At 33.1% G+C, this 20,584-nt stretch overlaps 2 protein-coding genes across 2 annotated transcripts in view; both read left to right on the top strand.

Moving 5' to 3' along the window:
- Positions 1 to 20,584, top strand: part of LOC119676774 (tyrosine-protein phosphatase 99A-like) — a gene marked incomplete at its 5' end in the record, with an annotated part of 569,905 nt that overhangs the window by 439,122 nt on the left and 110,199 nt on the right. The window lies entirely within an intron of this gene.
- On the top strand, positions 12,873 to 20,565 carry LOC119680877. The gene is made up of 7 exons (XM_038093885.1): positions 12,873 to 16,722; positions 17,087 to 18,734; positions 18,788 to 19,093; positions 19,170 to 19,507; positions 19,582 to 19,771; positions 20,031 to 20,325; positions 20,382 to 20,565. The coding sequence occupies exons 1-7, from the start codon at positions 13,036 to 13,038 to the stop codon at positions 20,563 to 20,565; spliced, it is 6,648 nt and encodes a 2,215-aa protein (XP_037949813.1). The 5' UTR covers positions 12,873 to 13,035.

Here is a 20,584-nt window from a genome sequence, read left to right as displayed (position 1 = left end):
TAATTCGACTGCAGAAATATCTGATCAGAGGACACCTTGAATGACTTCAAAACACGTCCTAGGTAAAGAATATTTATTATTGAATATGATCTTCGATATTCCGTTATCTTTAAAATACATATTCCCAATAAGATACTAATAGTCCATTCTTAAACTATTATCTGAAGTTTATCTACATAATAATATGACACATTTGCATAAGAGTCTCTATTAACAATAAAATTGAACTCTCAACACTACACAGTTTATCATGGAACTGTCAATCTCTTGAGCACATTTGCCAATTTTAATGCAAATTTAATATAAAAAACTGATTATGAAACTATTTTTCTTTTTAGCTGAGAATAATTACAGACATTATAATGCATAGAATATATAATTTGCCTAGAAGCAAGAAACATAGTTAGAGCCGCTTTCCATAAAGCTTTCAAAATCTTAATTTGCAACTTAAAAATCAGTTTTCCATCAAATAAAGTATCTGAAAATACCCTCAAGTGAATCACTGCATCCGCATATGAATACTTTAAGCAAACACATGCAGGCATGAAAAGTTATAATGCAATATGAAAGTTAAAATTATGTGATAACATAAGAGTGAGGACTGCGGCGGGAGTAGAGAAGTGTCTAAGAATAGCAACGGAAACACGCTTTGAGATAGAACACGTCAACATTACGTGCGAAAATGCATTACACTTACAGGACATTATGGTAGGCAACTTTAAGCGATTCGAGCGCAACTTTCCTTTTCCTTTCTATTTTTCTTCCTGCCTGCAATATGCATTCAACTTGAATCCGACGTGGGTTCGCACTGGTTGTTGAGTGCATGTGTCGTATGACAATGCACATTGTTGTACGTGTTACATATAAAATTTTCTATTAAACAAAAATACAATATACACACAATGTATTAAAATAATGTCAAATTTGCATACCAGTAACTTCTTGAGTTTAATGAATTTTTTCTAATGAAAAATTGTAACATTGTGTCATGCCATTTGTGCTCTTAGATACGAGCATAAGAATATTTACACATGAAAGTGAGCACCCAGTCGAAAACAATATTATCTGGAAAGAAAATTTATTTGAATGTTTATACAGAAATAACCCAACTGAAAATGTATTTATGGTAGTTCACCTTATGAATAATCAGTAAACTTTTACTGAAAACTGAGGTTCCTCAGAGTTCCCAAAAGCTCTGAACTATTCCTTTTTGTATTTATAAAGTTATTTAATTATATAGTTCTAATTGAGAATTGGGGTCGAGTATGCATCTGAGTGCGATTATAGAGATTATAGTTCTGTGGGGCTAAGTATATACATTTTTGTTTTTGTACATGTAAGTGATTATGGAGCCATGGCAGTGACGAAGCTCCAATAAGTAGATAACTGGAGATTTGGATACTAATGTTGAGCCTTTTACGAGTTAGTGCATCTGGGCACTTTTACACTTTGATAGTTGGGGGGTTACTGCAGAGTCTCACTCATCTCACGTGATTATTCAATTATTCAATTCAATCACATCCTTAAATTCGCATTCATGATCTGGCGTAACTACTTTCTAGACTGTTCCGAATTCCACCTCAGTGCCCGTCGAGCAATATTACTATAAGGCTACTATATTACTATATGCAGCCTTATTTGCGTTTCTAAGTTTCTTTTATTTTATTATTTTTATTATTAGCGTTTTAGATTAAATATTAGATTTTGAGATATTTCTACTTTAGAGTTACTAAGTGTGCAACTATATTGCTTATGTCTAGATTAGTACTTTAATAGATTTGCAGTTCTGTTTGCTTTTCTAGGTTTCTTTTATTAGGCACAAACCGAGGACCCTGCGTAACTAATTTATTTGGGTGAAATATTGGATTTTAAAATATTTTTACGACTGATTGAAAATCTTTCAATTTTTCTATATTAGAACTACTAGGTGTTTCTCACAGCTGCATTACTTATGTCTAGACCTTTGTTATAGTAGACTTGTACAACGGAACTTTATTGCGAAGGCTTGATTCAGATCTTGGTTCCAGCAAGCAGTATTTTGTTTTGTATCCAAATTAAGTTTGGTTTTTTTTATTAATTATGGTATATAAGGAATTTTTCTTAAAATATCCAAATATCCAATAATACAAATTGGTTTTGTTAAATTAAGTTGTGTCCACATCGTTTGCTGTCTTAACATATGTATGTTACTTAAGTTCAAATTTATAGTTTGTCATATTTTAACTAATTTTATACGTTTTATAGCAGTAAAGCAGCATGACAACTTGTTATATGAAATGATTTTTCTTTTTTACATATCATCAATCATATTTTTATTTCTTGAATTGCACCACACCACATAGCGTATGAGTGATATTATTTCTGATTAGTATAAGTTAGTTAAATCATTATGAAAAACGTGTGTTCTTAAAACTTTAAAATCCATATTTTTGAAGTCACTGCTAGTCACTTACAAAATTAATCTTTACATTATGTTGATAAATGCACCACATGGTTAAACATAATAATGCATGTAATTCGAGTAATGCTTTACTTAGCTCGTTGCAAATGGCACTATTTAAGATACTTTACGCTCAGTCGCTGCTTTTACTCCAGTAACACATTTGTGCTCATCAATGAATGAAAGCATCTTACAAATAACGTCAACTAAAGTAGCTAAATAGCACTAAAACTGTGCTTTAATAGTGGAATAGATGTGCATAGGTGATATGTCTGTTCTGGAGCGAACAAAAAAGTGTAAAAGTGAACTGAAGTAAGAAAATTGGTAGTATTAAATGCACACATAATGCTTCTTTTAGTTGCAGCAAAAGGTAGAGGTAAAGAGAATACTGCAGAATGTGCCAAATGCAGCATAATAAGAAAACGTGATGTTTTCTATACTGGTTTCTTGATGTTTACCTTTCCAGCATTTTATAGTGCAATTTAACATTACGTACATATATTTTTTTTTAGCTTTTATAGTCTTATCTACTACTCGTTCCATAGTCAACCTTTAGGCCGTTGCATTACAATTTGCTAACAGATAGGACAACGTGTTGGCAGGAAAAATAGACTGTGGCTTATGTAGGGAGATTGTTTTTTTTAACGTTTTTTTATATTAGCAATTGTCGAGAGCATAAAAAACATGGTTAATGGAAAAAATTCACTTAGATACAAAAAAAGGCAAAGCATTACCTTTTTTGAATTATTACATTTTTAATATTAAATTGTGGAGAATAGGAACCGGAATTTAAACTGAAAACTTTAACTAAACAAGTTGATTTTGTTTTAAACATAATAAAAATTTTTTTAATCTTACACAAATATAAAAATATTTGGAAACTTTTTAAACTTTCTATTTTTAACAAATATTTGCTGCAGAAACGTTTTTCAAATTCCAAACTTTTTGTGAGATATGCCATTAAAAATGTTGTTAAAACTTTTCATATATACAATGTGCAGGTGTAGATATATAATGTTTTATTTCATTTTTTCATTATTTTTTACATATCAAACTTTTCATCAACCAAATACATGAAATTGTGGGATGACGTGACTGCTACAGTTATTTTATTACGGAATCCTTTTATTATCCTTTAGGCATTAAGCCACCAGCATCAAAGTATACGTATTGCCATACAGATTCTGTTAAAATATTTAAACTTGATTTAAAAATTTCGATTTTTTTTTTGTATGATTTTATTTCACTTTTATTTAAATTAATATCTTTTTTCATATTTGGTTTCAACTAGTTTATTCACACTTCTATTTAATTCAATTGTACTTTTATGAAAATATTTCATAAAAAACATAGTTGACTTGCAATTTTATTTCCTCAAATATGCATATATGCAGACATAAAATGTCACCTGCTGCACAAATTCAAATTAAAATAATAAATTTGTTTTCGAAATAGTTTTCAGCACAAAATATATGAATTTTATTAAGTTATTTGTAAACACAATAGCTTCAAGCAATTAATTATACATATTGTTATATTAATGTTTATTCCACTATAAAATTAAATGCTCGTTTACTCATCAAAATATATTAAAATACAATGACTGGTCATGACTTCTTCATTTAGATATGTATATGCATCGATACATGCAATTAAAAATAAACATCCCACTTTGTTTCCTTAGGCGTCTTATTAGACAAATAACAATTGCAAAATCCATAAATGACTAAAACATAAAAAGCATTCTAAAGTAGAACCTTTTCCGAGTTAGTGCATCTGGGCACTTTTACTCTTTGATAGCTTTGATAGCTTCCTGCAAAGTCCCACCCATCTCACTAACTAATTTGCTTATTCCTCATAAGCATCGTGATTATTCAATGACTGATCTAAGCTCTGCGTACCGCCCCGTGCGGTTACTAGAAATAGGAATGAACGGGATACTAGCTCCCAAAGGAGCGAAGCACTGCGACCAGTTTGATCTTTTGCGCTGCAACAGACCCTAACCGAACAGAATACATTCCGAACGCGGCCGTTGAGGACCGTTGCGGTTAGTAATTACTCTGAGATTAGATAGTGCTAAATAAGGCAGGCTGTCGGTTTTTGCATAGAACAAACCTATCACATAACACATAGCTTTGCCCAAATATTACGTCAAAAAGTACAAACGTGCTTTTAAATTTAACAAGAAGTAGTGAAATTCCGTCCTTACAGATCATTGTAAACACGCGATAAGGATAGATGTCAGCAGTAGAGAATTCTTTAAAAGCTGTCAGTATGAGGGTGTGAAACACTCCGTTCTCATCAAACAAAGAATTATCTGATCGAAAGTTATCTACTGCGAGCAATATGTCAGAATTGGAAATAGTTATCCTTACAATTCTTTAAAGATTTTTATTCGAAACCAGATGATTCCGTTAAAGGATGCTGTAAAAGCAGTAAAAATTTTTCCCAATGTTATCACAACGGACCTATGGTTTATGTGAATCCTATAGTACCTACGGTGGGACTGACATAATAATTTACATACTCTTTTATACGAAAAATTTAAGATTTTATAAAGCTTCAAAACATCATTTAGTTATTCTTCTTCTTTGTTTGCATTCGAATTGTGACATAAATTTTTTGATTTAGGGCATGTATATTGTTAATAACTTTATTGACACTATATACTATATATCGGGTATTGCGCTACATAGCTCCCAATGCACTTCCATTGAATTGTTGAACATTTTCCTGTAACTGTGTTTATATACACGATTTGCTTTTAGCTCGACTCGACTTGAACCCGGTGAGTTTTAAAAATTCGAAACTTGCTGAGTCCACAAATCTCAGATTTTTAGAAATCTTATTAGTAAACAGTTTCTGCTCTTTACTATGCTGTAACGGATAACTTTGCATTTGACTCGACGTAGGTCCGATGAATTTTAAAATTCTAGGCTTGTTAAACCCTGAAATTTGGATTTTTACAACTCTTACTAGGCTTACTAAGGTTGAAACGAACGATTTTTAAGCGCATCTAGAATACTTATTTATATATATTTATATATATATATATGGTTTGTCCTTCATATCCACATTCGCTTCTTTATATAGCAATTTATTTACATTGTTATCAGCAGCATCCTCATCTGCAAACCTAACAATATTTCTAGTTCTATCTAAATTTTGTACCAACTCCTTTAATACATTCACAAGAGAACAACATCGCTGTTTTTACAAATTTGTAATTTTTTTTGTACATAGTTTTTGCATTTACCTTGTTACTTATTTTTTCTTCTTTTTTCTTTATCTTTTTCTTCTTCTTTTTTCTTCTTTTACTCAACCAGCCCTTATCCCTATTGTAATGGAAACTTTACGCGCAATAGGAATGTAAATAAAGACGATTTCATTAAGAAAGACTACTAAACATACTAAAAAAAAGTAGCTGAAACCGGTTTTACAATGTATTTCTTTGTTCTGCTACTGTCGGTCTTTATTGAAATGCACTGTTGCAATGCATCAGCGACCAGATGGTCAAGAAACGAATAATAGTGCCGTTAGGCATGAGAATTTTCATGAAAAATTTAAGTATAAATATTTTCAATAATAAAGCTAATATTATTCCTCTTTAATTTATTTATTAATTTAAAAAATAAAATAATAAACCATAAAAATTACAATAAATACTCACAAGTAACGTAACAAAAAAGAATTTATTAACTGTTGACACTTAATTGTTTTAATTCAAAAGGAAAAAAATATATTTTTTTTTTATATGATTAAATCCAAAATTTATTTAATAAAAAATATCTTGTTTCACATAAAACAAATGAGAAAAGTTTAAAAAATCAACAGCAAATATCTCATGCAATTTGCTTTATTATTTTGCCGTTTTGTTGGTTTGTAGCCATCTGCATAATTGAAACAGATGTGAAAATTACCGAGCTTTAAGCTCGCGGCATTATTGTATTTACTGGTGTCACATTTAAATAGATCCATATGCATATTTTTACTTCCATACACACCTACAAACATATATATACATATATATGATATTGTATATGTAATATAGTTTTATCATACTCGGTTTTATTGTATTTCGTGTGAGTATTAAATATTATCCTGTTTTCGTAATTTGCTTTTATTTTATGTTGTCCTCATACAATTTTTTCATGAATGAAAAATAACACATGACCGCGAACGCGAATAGCTTCCGTACATGGTATGTATATGGTATACATGGTATTGTAACCATAGACGGACCACATATTCCCGTATTCCTTTTACGGTTACTTAGCGTGCTGACGTAATTTTTGCCTTTTAAATATTCTATTAAATTTCCGTAGTTTTATATGGATACATATAACATATTATATTGGATTGAGCACGTAAGCAACGTTGATACATATTTCTTTGATTTATGATTCAACAGTAAGAAATAAGACGAAAAGTTTTTATTTACTTAAGTACCTTAAACGCCCTTGAGATCCACTTTTTGTGAATGTGTGGAAACTTTGCTCATTTGTATCGAAAAAATGTATGTTCCAACTGCCTACAAATATTTTTTTTATGTACTAAGTGTTAAAAGTCCTACTTTGAAGTGCTTCCCTTACGAACTCAACACAAGAAATTTGTGCTAAAATATACAATTCAACAAATTTACTGGTATATAAATTATGCATCTGAAATTGGTACTAAGGGCACCTACACAATTATTTATTATAACCATTGGAAAATAAATTGTGTTCTTCGTATGTGAAATATGTACTATACATACAATATGTGAGTATATTTAAATTGTAAAAAAAATATAATAAAAAAAACAAAAACAAAATATGAAGTACAAAAAAAAAAACTTTAGATAATCTTCAAGGAGGAATGATGTATAATTTCTATTTACGATACGAGAATAATAAATCTTAAAACTCTATTTCCTCCCAAACAAGTATGACATATTTATATCTTTTTTTTTCAAAAAGAAAGTTATTCTGCTTATTTATAAAAAAGTCTGTAAGAACACAAATTTAAAGATTGCAATAAAATAATAGAAAATATAGTAAACAAATAACGTAAAAATGTAAGAACTACTATATTTTATTGAAGTTGCAAAGTTACAAAAAGAATTGTATTTAATATTAAAAATAAATAGATCTTTGATAGAAATTATGGCTTGTTACCAAACGTGCATTAAAGAGAAACATATATAAAAGCATATTTAAGATATATCATATATTCATCAATATGTACTTATATCAAACACGCAGATCAAGTATAGTTAAAACCAACTTAACACAATCTTCCATACACTTTTCGTAGGCCCGTGAAGGTATCGCTTTTAGTTCATTCAGCGAATTCTCTTTTACCGATTAAATCGACTCAAAACGCTTACCACGAAGGGGCAATTTGAGTTTCGGGAACAGAAAAAAGTCGCACGGATCCAGATCTGGCGAATGTGGTGCCTGAGCGATGACAGTGGTGCCGTGTTTGGTCAAAAAATCGCGTACAACAAGAATTTTCCACAGTAAAAATCGCTAAATGCACTTGAGGTAGTCTCACATTAACAGCTGCTGTAAACAAACTAATTGACAGATGGCGCTCAAATTTGTACCATATGTAAAGAAAGGGTGTGCCAACATAACAAAAATTTTTGAAAAAAGTCTATTACTTAAGGAGTTGTTAACAAACAACAAAATCCGGATACTTTTTGAGCAGAAAGTACGTGAACATGGGAAACCATGTATTACCGATTCTACCTTTCTTCAACTCTTCAACTTATATAAGCTGCAAAGAAAGATTTCTTTCTCAATACCCACTTATTAATAGAATCTTTTACTTTGTTATTTTAAAAAATATATATAATAAATTTGGTGGAATATATGTACGAGAGTAGTCACTGGGATCAGAGATGAAAAGACAAAACAAATTGAAAAAACAATGTTTGTGTCTCATCACATGTGATCCCAACGACTACTCCCCTATATACTTTCCATCAAACCTAATATATATATATATGAAATATAAATATTTTTTAAAATAATAAAGTAAAGGATTCTATAAAGTTTTAGGTAACTACATTAAATAAAATAGTTTAAAAAAATTAATGCTAACATTATAAATTTGTAAATTCAAATACAACTCTTTATCTCTTGATTACTGGAATGCAATTTCCGCTCGAAATCTTTTACAGTTTGATAGCTAGGATATTTTCAAGATCAAGATTTTAAGATATGGGTTCAAGTCTCACACTGTAGATTTCGTTACTTACCGGACACCACAAAAAAATTTATTCTAACATTTACTTATATTTTTAATAATTTTTATTCATTATAAAATATATTATTATAAGTATGTACAATATATTTCAAATCAATTTCTGTATGTAATATTTTTTTCACAAAGAAATTATTATTGAGAATTTCTTTTCTCAATATTTTTAATGAAAACTCTAACGAGTAAATGATGAAGCTTTGATATTTCAAAGTAAATCCTAAGAATATTTGCAAGACGGACGATTGCTAAGACCATAAATCAAGGAATGTAAAATAAAATTACTCAAGCAGACTCAAAAAATATTTCAAAGCACAAAATCACACAAAAAATATTCACTTCCATAAGTTTTGACTAAACATTGAAGGATTTACACACACGAAAATTAGAAAATAATCTTTTCCTGAAGCAAAAATCTCTCTGGAACACATGGAAATTTATTTATCTGTATAAAAAAAAAATTTTTAATAATGCATTTGCATTTCACAGTGCAATCATTTGCATATATCATTTGATAAAATATTTCTTGCCCGCAGACACTCACAAGTTACGTTCATCATTACATTATGGACGCATCACAACTACAACTTTTGCAATTTATTCGTTATCAGTTTTTAGTCGCCACAGTGCATCCTTTTCACTTATGCATACAGTATTGTCCTACAATTTATCAAGCTCACAGAGCCATTACAATAACAAAAATATTTAAAATAAAATTATTTGAATCGTATTGAAAATGGTTGAAAAGTAAACCACACATATGATTACATCACACCCCAATAACAAATAAAGGAACTCATGGATACTCGGTGATATCCTTTCCCCATAATACACCCATGCAAATTCAGTAGTCAACAACAAAGTTACACCACGACAGTCGTTAGGTTTACATCGTTTGATATTCATAGCAGCTTTAGCATCATCAATAATTGCATTACCACAGGACTTGACAACGAAGCTTCTGCTTCCTGCAAAGGAAATGCATTTGACTGTTCCATTTTCCGTTTGTTAGTCGGCCAGTGACTGAGCGAATGCACCTTACCATTTTGGTTTTATTTTTTTTTTTTTGGGTAACAAGAATTTGAACTTTACTTGTTATGTGCATCTTTTTTTCACTATCTCTTTTCCTTCATATATATATATTCTGCCCTTTTGGCTTCTGTTGTTGACTTTCAATTCTGACTCTGTTTGGTTGGTTAGTTGGTTTCCTTCCAATTCACGTAGTCATAAGATTTTACGTCTGAGTTAGTTGCACATTATGGTAATTTATTAAACTTTTTATACATTTTGTGCTGCATAGTAAACAGTGTCCAAGCCACAACTATATATACATATATACATACACAGTTGCAAAGCTGCTGTTACAGATACTGTCCATATGAGCAAACAACTACTTCCTGTTCAGCATCATTTTATCAACACCATAAATCATTTTTGGTCAGCTTTAGCCAGTGAAAGCTTTCAATGTCTGCCATAAAAAATTAGTTACATTTTAAAAATAAACTATTTTAATTTAAAAATGCACATGAATTCATGGCATTTACCACTTTTAATTAAGGTAATTGCGCTTTTCATATTGAAATAATTAAAATGAATGTGCATGAATTTGAGAGAATACATTATGCGTTGCAAAAACAACATCCAAAATAGGGAGAAAAATTACAAGAAAAATAGTAACCAACTATGAAATCCAAATTTGCCGAGTAATAGTTTTATAGATTCAAACTACTTGAGAAGTTAACTTAGATAAATTTAGTTACTTATTCATTTGCTAATTAAATAGTTACGAAAGTTCTGCCGTCCTGATGGTGACAGCAGGTCCCTGTCTGACTGGCAATAAGTCATTATACTCTCTGAAACGATTTTTATAGGAGTTGTCATGACATGAATAGGGAGAAGGTAGGAGGTAATTAAGCAATTTCTCTGCGACTGTCCAGCTTTATGCATAACTCACATAAGTATACTAGAAAAGGCAAACTTATGCCCTCTTTTGATATTTTACGAGGTTCTGTGGTTGGTTTTGCCGAGAACAGCGATAGATTCCTTTAATAGGATTCGGTGTTATACGGATCAATATGTTTATGTGTTTTGCAATTGTTGTTGTTGTTGTTGTAACCCGCCGGGACCTGTAAGCAGATAAACATGAAAGGAAATACAAGACGTTTACATGAGTAGGGAAATAGGATGAAAGTTAGAGGGTGAATTAAGGAGAGGGGGGAAAGAAGGATGTCGAAGAGTTGTGAAGGAGGTATATATAAACCGTCATCCTGGATGCAGGCGGAGAAACCTGGCCACTTCAATAGGGTGAGTCCTGTTGCAATTGTCGACTGTCACGCTACCTATCTATATGTAAGACAAAAAAAATCTGTATTTAACTCCTTTATATAGATAGCACCAATCTAGCTAGTCAACAATAATAACAGATAAAGTTGATTATCGCTGAAACATCTCATACCTATGACGATACCAGAAACCACTGACTTAACTGTAAGCATAAATTAAGAAATTCATCTATTCATCCATGAGAGACTCAAATAGTTTCATTATACAAAGCGGTGCGGATATCAAATACAGAAATACTGGTCATCATAACGCGCATCATCTCCATCCTGTTGTGTCTGCTTGAAGATGTATGAAACCTCAAGTCATATTTTCATAGTCATATATGACTGTAGCTTTGATCGGGGTCACATTTTTTTTTGGTGGAAAAAAAACTTGGATACTTAAACTAAACCATATAAAGTTTAGCAATAGCTGTCTGCCTAAATTATAAATTAGATGGCAGAATTTTTTGTAACCTACCACAATAGGTAGGCTGCAGTACATCACTACAAAAATGTTTAAATAGATTGTCTTACCTAATTGATATTTTTTGTGATATCAAAGTGTGTTTGTTTATCACTTTGAGCTAAATTTCTCTTTCTTTTTTCCTTTATCTCTTAAACACACTCTATCTCTGTTTATTTCTCCTTTGTCCGATTTCGTTTTTCGCTTTCTTTCGTTCTTTGAATTTGTTTTTCTCTTTCTCTCTCTCTATCGTTCTAACTTTAATTCTCCTTTTCTCTTTTTCACTTCTTATCTCTTTTTTCTTCCACCTCATTTCATCTCTTATCTTATCCTTATCCCTGACCTAGTTTCATTCTTTCTATCTCCCTTTGACTGAGTTTCAGTAGTTCTCTCTCCCTCTCATTTCGGGTCTCTATTTTTCGCTCTCATTTCTTTTCTCTATTTTTCGCACTTATTTCTTTTTTCTGCTTTTTTTTTCTCTCTTTCTCCCTCTCACTCATTAATACTTATGGTGGGACGTTGGGACAGCGCACCGTCCAACAAGTGGCCTCACTGAAATGAAGGATTCTAGACCACGAAACTAATTGGGTCCTTTTTCGTCCTTCTACTCTCGCATCAACTATTTTACTTAATTCTTTTGATAAATATTCCCTTCTGTAAGAGACACATTTTTCTGTTTTTATAGTTAAAAAGAAACTTAAAATAGTGACATTTCACACATGAACTGTTTGAGATTGTTCTTCAAAGTACTTCAAAGTTCAATCCTAAAAACAGTTTAGCCCCTTTTGCTTAGCGATCTGTGATTTAATATATAACCCACCTAAATCTAAAATTTGTTCCTAAAGGAAAAACAATTTCAATGAATTTTCGAGCGTTAAAACAATACTTAAACTGTTTGTATTGAGTTGCAAAAGTTTTTTTAAGTGTACTGTAGTTGGAAACCTACCATACGTTTCGTTTCACACATCATTAGTTTGCTAGCAAAAGTCAAGTAAACATTGAATCAGGACGTAAGGACGATAACGACATGAAAATGGTTGTTTTACACACACTAAACTCAACTACAAATAGGTAAACAGAATATATGAAGCAAGGAACAGCTTTGCATATATGTTCTTTCACGCTGGAAAATAGTAAGAAGTGTGGAAAAATGTGTGAGCTGCTCTATAACCAGAGGCACTGAAGTAATTTTTAAGCGAAAATAAGGTCAATTGTTTGCAGGATGTGTGGAAATTTTACTAAATTCTATGAGAATATAAAGAAATAATGATGCAAACGAAATTAGTAAAAAAATATTTGTTATTCTTTCAAAAATGATAAACTTATTATGAGTGTATATTTTTTACATGATACAAGATTTTGCTAATTAAGTTTTTTTATTGAATATTTTCAGGAACGCACAACACTTGTCCACACTTTGACATGATATATATATGATATAAGTAACCTAAAGATCAGAATCATAAATTTTAAAGAAGGAAAAACGTAAAGTGTCAACAGGAGAACAATTTTTTGAACTTCCACTGAAGTCTGCTGTTATTTATAATTTTTAAAGCACAAAAATGTCCAAACATCCTGATAATGATAATTTACGCAATGACATATACGAAAATTTGCCTTGCCAGGCCATGTACAATGAGTCCGTACGGAAAATACAACAACAGAAAACCGCACAAACAGCTGGCAACAATATGGCGAATAATGTAATTTCCCAGCAATTGTTGCTGAATAATATCAGCAATCAGAATGTGCACATAAATTCCAATTCTAATTCAAATTCAACACCAAACAACAAGCAGCATCAGCATCAACATCATCACCAACACCAACAGCAGTCACCGCAGCAGCAACAAAGCAATAAACACTACGCAGTCAGCAATATTCCCAAAGAAATGCTCTACGCTACGCCCTTACGCAAATCAGATCGCTATAAAAGCGGTGAGCGTAGTCGGTATAATAGCTCACAAGGACGCGTAACTCAACATGATTCATCTGCTAGTAATGATGCGAAATTATCAAATTTAATGGAATACAAACCACTCAACTCCAAGGATACAAATCGCATGTGCACTCGTAATGGCAACACCATACCAGTTACAGATTTAGATGAAGACGACGATAATACAGTTGAAGGTTGCTCATCGAGTGCTTTGGTCGGTAGTACAGGGTACACGAAACAACCATCATCATTACCACCGCTACCAAGTACGGGCACACCTAATCATCAATTGGAAGATAGACGTATACTTAACTTTTTAAAAGACACAACACAGTTACAAAAGAAATTAGAAATTTCTGGACGAGACTGTCCAAATGCTAGTTTTTCCAATTTGGCACGTGAGGAACACTTCGCCAACTTAGTTCAACAAAACTTTCCAATAGAATCGACACATGGTAATGAACGAGTTATAGCTACCAATTTTACTCCTCAAAATGAAACGAATGCCACTGCAAATACAGAAATTGTAACAGCTCCACTTGAAGGGACCACAGAAAATTTGGAAGTGTTTATGCAAAAGAAGGCATCACCTGACAAAGAAGTTAATGGTCTTGTGGCAAATGGCACTCATAGCATTCAAAGTACAATACGCTGCAACGCCACAGTCTATATACACCGAGAGTGGGTACTAAAGAAGATTGCCGTGTGTTTGGAACAACGTACAGCAGGTAAAAAATCAATGCCCGGCTTACTCGGTGCTGCAGGTGGTGTTAAGACTGAAGCTTTAAGTGGCGGATTCATGTCTAGCCGAGCAAAAGCTTCAGCGATTTCAAGCTCTTCTTACAATGGTTGTCTTGTTTTGGGTTCTAATGGTTCAGGCAAAACGTCTATATGCCAAGCAATTATGAATGGAAATTCAGGCACAAAAGGCATTTTAAATCGTAAGCTACTTGCATGTTATCTTATTGAATCCCAAAATCCAGATTGCCATAGTTTATCACTATTTATACGCAAAATAGTACTACAAATACTCAGCCATTCCTCGATGATAACTAAAGAAGATAATCAAAGAATTATTGATGAGGGCTTATCATTTCTGCAAGAAGAAGCACAACAACAAGAATCAAAATTAGACGAGGCTATGAATAACATATCTTTAGATGAAAATGCAGAGGAAATACTTATTGCAGAGTTAAAACGTGGCGCTGCGGATTATGAGAATGGCATTACGAACTTTAATGAAAGGCGTACCTCAACCAGTCACAAATCAAATATAGGTATAGTTCGTCAAAAATCTGAACCGGCTGGTGATGCAAAACTAACTACACCGATTGAAGAAATAAAAAAATATAATTATGGCACACATCCACCCAAAAATAGCACAAGAGAACCAAGTGAAGATAAGGACAACGACACAGAGAAAGCACATAAAGAAGATATTGAAAAAGAAAGAGAAAAAGGTAGAGAAAAAGATAAAGAGAAAGAATCGCCATCAACTTCAAATAAGTGTAGTCCAGGGAAAAAATCTAAAATACCAGTAAAACTAGGACGGCCAACTGCAGTGGCATCTCCAGTGAAAGTAGTAGCTACTCCTACACACTCAGGCAATGCTATACAACAAGGAGGAGGTGAGGATATTGCCGATTTTGTAAGTGAAGAACTTAAGAATGAGATAGAAGCAGCAATTAACGATGATAATGCCGACGAAGAAAAAGAAACAATATCCAAAGAAACAAACGAACGCGAAGACAACGAAGATAAACCAGAGGCTGAAAAAGATATATTTAATGATTACAAAGAAAAAGAAGCAACGAATGAAAAAAATAAAGAATTGACAGAGAATTTAATTGATTTCGATAAAAGCCCGAATGCCGCACAAAATACAGATATTACTGCATCTATTAAAACTGATACCGAGAAATATCGACACCCTATAGAATCATCAAACACAAACACATTACCACCACCGCTACCAAAACCAAAGAGCTGTCGTACTGTTATTGCTGATGGCTATTACGAAATGTTACTATCAAATCCTGAAATATTTGAATGTTTAAATGTGGATAATATAGAGAAAAATCCTGACGAATGCTTTAAGAAGGCCTTATTGTTCCCATTATTAGAACTAACACCACCCAAAGCTGCATTACTCCTTTTGATAGATTCAATAGATGAGAATTATATCAATGAAGGTAATTTGATTTCAACTCTAAAAGGTGGACGTGGTACAACAACGCACCACAAGAGCAGAAATGTAGCTGAACTGTTATCGAATCACATACATCTATTTCCGAAATGGTTGTTCCTAGTATGTACTACCAAAAAGCAAACCAAACAAATAACTAAAATGTTTACCGGATTTAAGAAAATAACACTTGATGATCTACGTAAGTCACACGTGGTTAAAGATGTACAGGAGTACATTATTAATCGTCTAAATTCGGATTTCAAGGATAGCATAATGCTAACCAAAGAAATAATTGAATCATTGCATCAACTCTATATTAAATCAAACGGTTGTATATTGTACTTGGAAAAGGTACTAAATGGTATCAAAGAAAATTTCTTCAGCTTCCGTGAAATCAAATTAATTCCATGTACCCTGAATGGTCTCTATTTGTACATATGTCAGAAGTCTTTCAATAAGAAGCAATACATGAAAATACGACCATTACTTAATGTGTTACTAGCTTCCTCTGGCTACGTGGACAAGTTGTTTCTATTTAATTGCCTACGCACACATAACTATACGATTGACACAGATGAATTTGAGAAACGCCTACATTTGATGAAGAACATACTCGCCTACGATACTGAACAGACGCGTCTTAAAATCTTTCACAATTCATTTTCAGATTGGTTGGTGGATGTAAAATTCGCTACAAAGAAATTTATTTGTGACGTCAACGAGGGTCACGTTATGATCTCAATGTATTATTTACTTGTAGCTGATACGCTTTGCGCCAATAACGTGCGTAAATTTGTGTATCATCTTATAAAGTCAGGAGAGTACTTGACTAATCGTAATGTGAGTCTGGACATGATTTTAATGCTTTTGGAATCACGTTTAAACTTGAACGATTGCTTTTACACTAACCAACTAAACTGCTGTTCGCTTTGTGAAAATGATTTTAAAAATGATCCAAATTTTCTACCCAAGACCCGCGCAATGGTCGAGAAATTTTTAACTAGTAAACTAACTGATGAATTTTCACAGTTCTTGTGTGACTTCTTTAAACCGAATCTTCCCACTGATGCAAAAATTCTGAAGTTGTTAATTGAAACTGGAATCAACAATGCAGAATCACAGGTATGACATATTATTATAATTATAAGTCATTATACAATATATAACACAGATGCTATATAAATATTAGTAGTTCCAATTTATATATGGTTTGTAGAATATCTCTTATGGATTTCAAAAAGTATGAGAACTGACCTACACAGTAATAGCTACTTATTCCAACTTTTTAAAAAAAGCAGGAATAATTGAACCGTGCTGTAACTGTTCGTAGAGAATAATTTTTTTTTTCAATCACAAGGAATTCACATACTATATTAATCCCTTAATTTGATAAAATGCACAGTTATATATAGTATTTTATTATATACAATATTGTTTTATATCTCTTACGATATTGAGTTTAATTAACAAACATGTCTTTTTTCAGAATTCGTGTGAGTCATCTCTTATGTCTCCAGAACTGTCAGAAAAATCGCAAAATATTGACTTCGAATTAGCTGATCTATTGATTTCAAGTGAAAAATCGTGCATGCTGGAGACACAACGACCTACTAGTCCATCAGAGAAAAGTGAACCACCCAATGAAAGTCAGGATGAAAATACTTCAAGCGCTTTACATCAACTTTCTGATTCTAATCGCATCGAGTTGCACAAGGGTAAAGCGCTTGTACACATACTTGCAAACGATGGTAATCATCAACTCTTGGAGCGCGCATTAAATGCCTGTAAAGGTCCTATAGATCTTGAAATTGAAGATTATAATGGTCAAACTGCTTTAAACATAGCCGCACGTAATGGCCATTTAGATGTTGTAAAGTTGCTCTTAAATTTTACACAACCCTGTAATGATGGCACCGGGCGTATGCGACGCATAGATGTAAATCACGCTGATCGTGATGGATGGACGCCATTACGTTCTGCGTCTTGGGGTGGTCACACTGAAGTGGTTAAGTTACTCATATTGCAGCCGTCTTGCAAAATTGACTTAGCAGATAAAGAAGGACGTACTGCTTTACGTGCAGCTGCTTGGAGTGGTCATGAAGACATACTCAAAATACTAATAGAGTCAGGTGCTGATGTGAATTCTGTTGATAGGCAAGGACGTACATCATTAATAGCGGCGTCTTATATGGGTCACTATGATATTGTGGAAATATTATTAGAAAATGGTGCAGATGTAAATCATTTGGATTTGGATGGTCGTAGCGCACTCTGTGTAGCAGCACTTTGTGGCTCATCCGGTTATAGTAAAGTTATTTCAACTTTACTGGAACATGGTGCCAATACGGATCAACTTGATAATGACGGCATGTCACCGTTATTGGTGAGCTCTTTTGAGGGTAATGCTGAGGTGTGTGAGTTACTTTTGGAAAATGGTGCCGATCCCGATCTTGCTGATTTTATGGGTCGCACACCATTGTGGGCCGCATGTACAGCTGGTCATGCTAATGTAGTAAAACTTTTGCTGTTCTGGGGTTGTGGTATTGATTGCATGGACTCAGAGGGACGAACCGTATTGAGTATAGCAGCTGCACAGGGTAATGTGGAGACTGTACGACAATTACTGGATCGTGGGCTTGATGAGACGCATCGAGATAATGCAGGTTGGACTCCCTTACATTACTCTGCTTTCGAAGGTTTTCATGAAGTTTGCTTGCAATTACTTGAATCGGGTGCTAAAATTGATGAGTGTGACAACGAAGGCAAAACTGCTTTGCATCTCGCTGCTCAGGAAGGTCGCACAAAATGTGTACAAGTGTTATTAGAAATTCACTCAACTTTTGTTGATCAGAAAGCGCATGATGGCAAAACTGCATTCCGACTAGCATGTTTAGAAGGCCATCTCGATACTCTACAGTATTTATTGAAATTCTGTTGCGATGTTAACTCTACTGATGCTGATTCTCGCACTACACTCTATATATTGGCCCTTGAAAATAAACTTGATATAGTTAAGTATTTGTTGGAGATGACTAATGTGGATGTTAACATACCCGACAGCGAAGGTCGTACCGCTCTGCATGTGGCAGCTTGGCAAGGACACACTGAAATGGTTAAGCTACTTATCACATTAGGTAAATATAACTATTCATATAATACAAACTTATTAAAACTTTTTTTGTTCTAGGTAATGCTGATGTAAATGCCATGGACTTGGAAGCACGTACCCCTTTGCACTCATGCGCTTGGCAGGGAAATCATGATGTTATCAATATTTTATTATATTTTGGAGCTATGGCTGATCACGCCTGTAAACAAGGCGCTACCGCCTTAGGCATTTCGGCGCAGGAAGGACATGATAAATGTGTTATTGCTTTGCTTAAATATGGTGCGAATCCTTATAAATCTGATCATTGTGGACGCACCCCTATTAAATTAGCAGCTAAGTCAAATCGCTCAAATATATTAAAAATTTTTGAAACCTATACTAAAGGTAAGAAAGTTTTATTGGAGATAAATTCTAATTGCTTAACTTTGACTAACTATTCATTAACTATTTATATAAACAGTTGAAGCTAATAGCTCTATGGAACCAAAATTCCACGCAAATATGCTACGTTCACCGGATCAACCACCATCTTTGCCAGCACATCAGAATCTTGGCATTGGTGCAGTACCATTTCCACCACATAATTCTTCATCATCGGTATGTTCCGCAGCAACAACGGCAACAGTAAACAATATCAACAACAATAATAATAGCATGCAACCACCAAGTCTATTGAATGCTTCGAGCTCTACACATAGTTCAAATAATTTCTATCAGAATACGATGCAATCGGATACGAGCAGTTTACATAAGCGCAAAAGTGTAATTTCTAGTCAATCCACCGGTAGCAGCAATGATGTAAGTGTATTTTATTTTTGTTTTTAAGCGCAATTATCTTCAGGTTAGAATGTAAATATTCTTTACTTTTTTAGCAACAACCGCTCACATTTACACAGCAATTGCAACGTCAAACTAAATTAAACTCTCGCAATAATCCTTTTGTGCAAAACGCGCCAATCATCAATGCTAAAAATAGTGCTTCAGCAGCGCATAAAGGTGCACATGGACACCACTCTCAAAGACATTCGCAGATGTTACCCAATTTAAATGAGCATCATTTGGGTAAGTAATTCAACTAAACTGAGCATATGAACATATCTAATATAAACATATGAGAACTATATGGCTATAAGACTTATTAATTATTCACATGTTCGGGTATCTACTATATCTATAGTTTACCATTAGGTCTGTTGAATGCTCGTTTAGCAGAAGTCATTTATATATTTTTTTAGTCATTGCTTATTTAAACTCTATTTAAATGGGCTTCAAAATCAATTACGTCTTTTGCGATTAAATAAACTTTTCTTTTATATTATAGCATCAAATATAGGAACAAATGAAGCTGATCTCTACGACATGGAATGCATGTCGCCTTTGTATGCTACACCTCCACACTCACCCAGTAGTGAGCTCAGTTCACCAGGTCAGTTACCATCAATAAATGTTTTTGATGAGATTGCTGGGGCTTCTGGCAGTAATCATAGCAACGCAATTGGTGCAACCAGCAGCAATTCAGGTGGCAAGTCTGTTTTACCAGATAATCACTTCGCGCGTGACACACACATGCGCATAATCTTGGGAAATCTTAAAGAGAATCAATCAAGTTCATCAAGGTAATTATTTTTATTTTTCAAAAATATTATTTTATTTACTATATTGAATTTTTTAGCAAAAATAAACGTAGCGGCATTACTACAAATCCAGCAATGCGTCTTATTCGTAGTCGGTTTGATTCAGCAGCACAATTGATTCGACGAACCAATAATATGCTATCTTCAAATAGTAATCAGGGGTCTTCAAGTATTGGCGTAAAATCGGGAACATTTCAATGGCGTAAAGAAAGTCAAATGTAATTTAAAATTTTATATGTAA

Source organism: Teleopsis dalmanni, chromosome 2, assembly GCF_002237135.1.
Source record: "Teleopsis dalmanni isolate 2A chromosome 2, ASM223713v2, whole genome shotgun sequence".
NCBI lineage: Eukaryota > Metazoa > Arthropoda > Insecta > Diptera > Diopsidae > Teleopsis > Teleopsis dalmanni.
Note: the sequence above shows the minus strand (reverse complement) of the source record. Positions and strands in the feature narration are given on the sequence as shown.

Coding starts and splice junctions, on each gene's coding strand:
- LOC119680877 (XM_038093885.1), top strand. CDS start 13,036: ATGTCCAAACATCCTGATAATGATAATTTACGCAATGACATATACGAA. Junction 16,723..17,086: donor TCAACAATGCAGAATCACAG/GTATGACATATT, acceptor GTCTTTTTTCAG/AATTCGTGTGAGTCATCTCT. Junction 19,772..20,030: donor TTTAAATGAGCATCATTTGG/GTAAGTAATTCA, acceptor TTTATATTATAG/CATCAAATATAGGAACAAAT.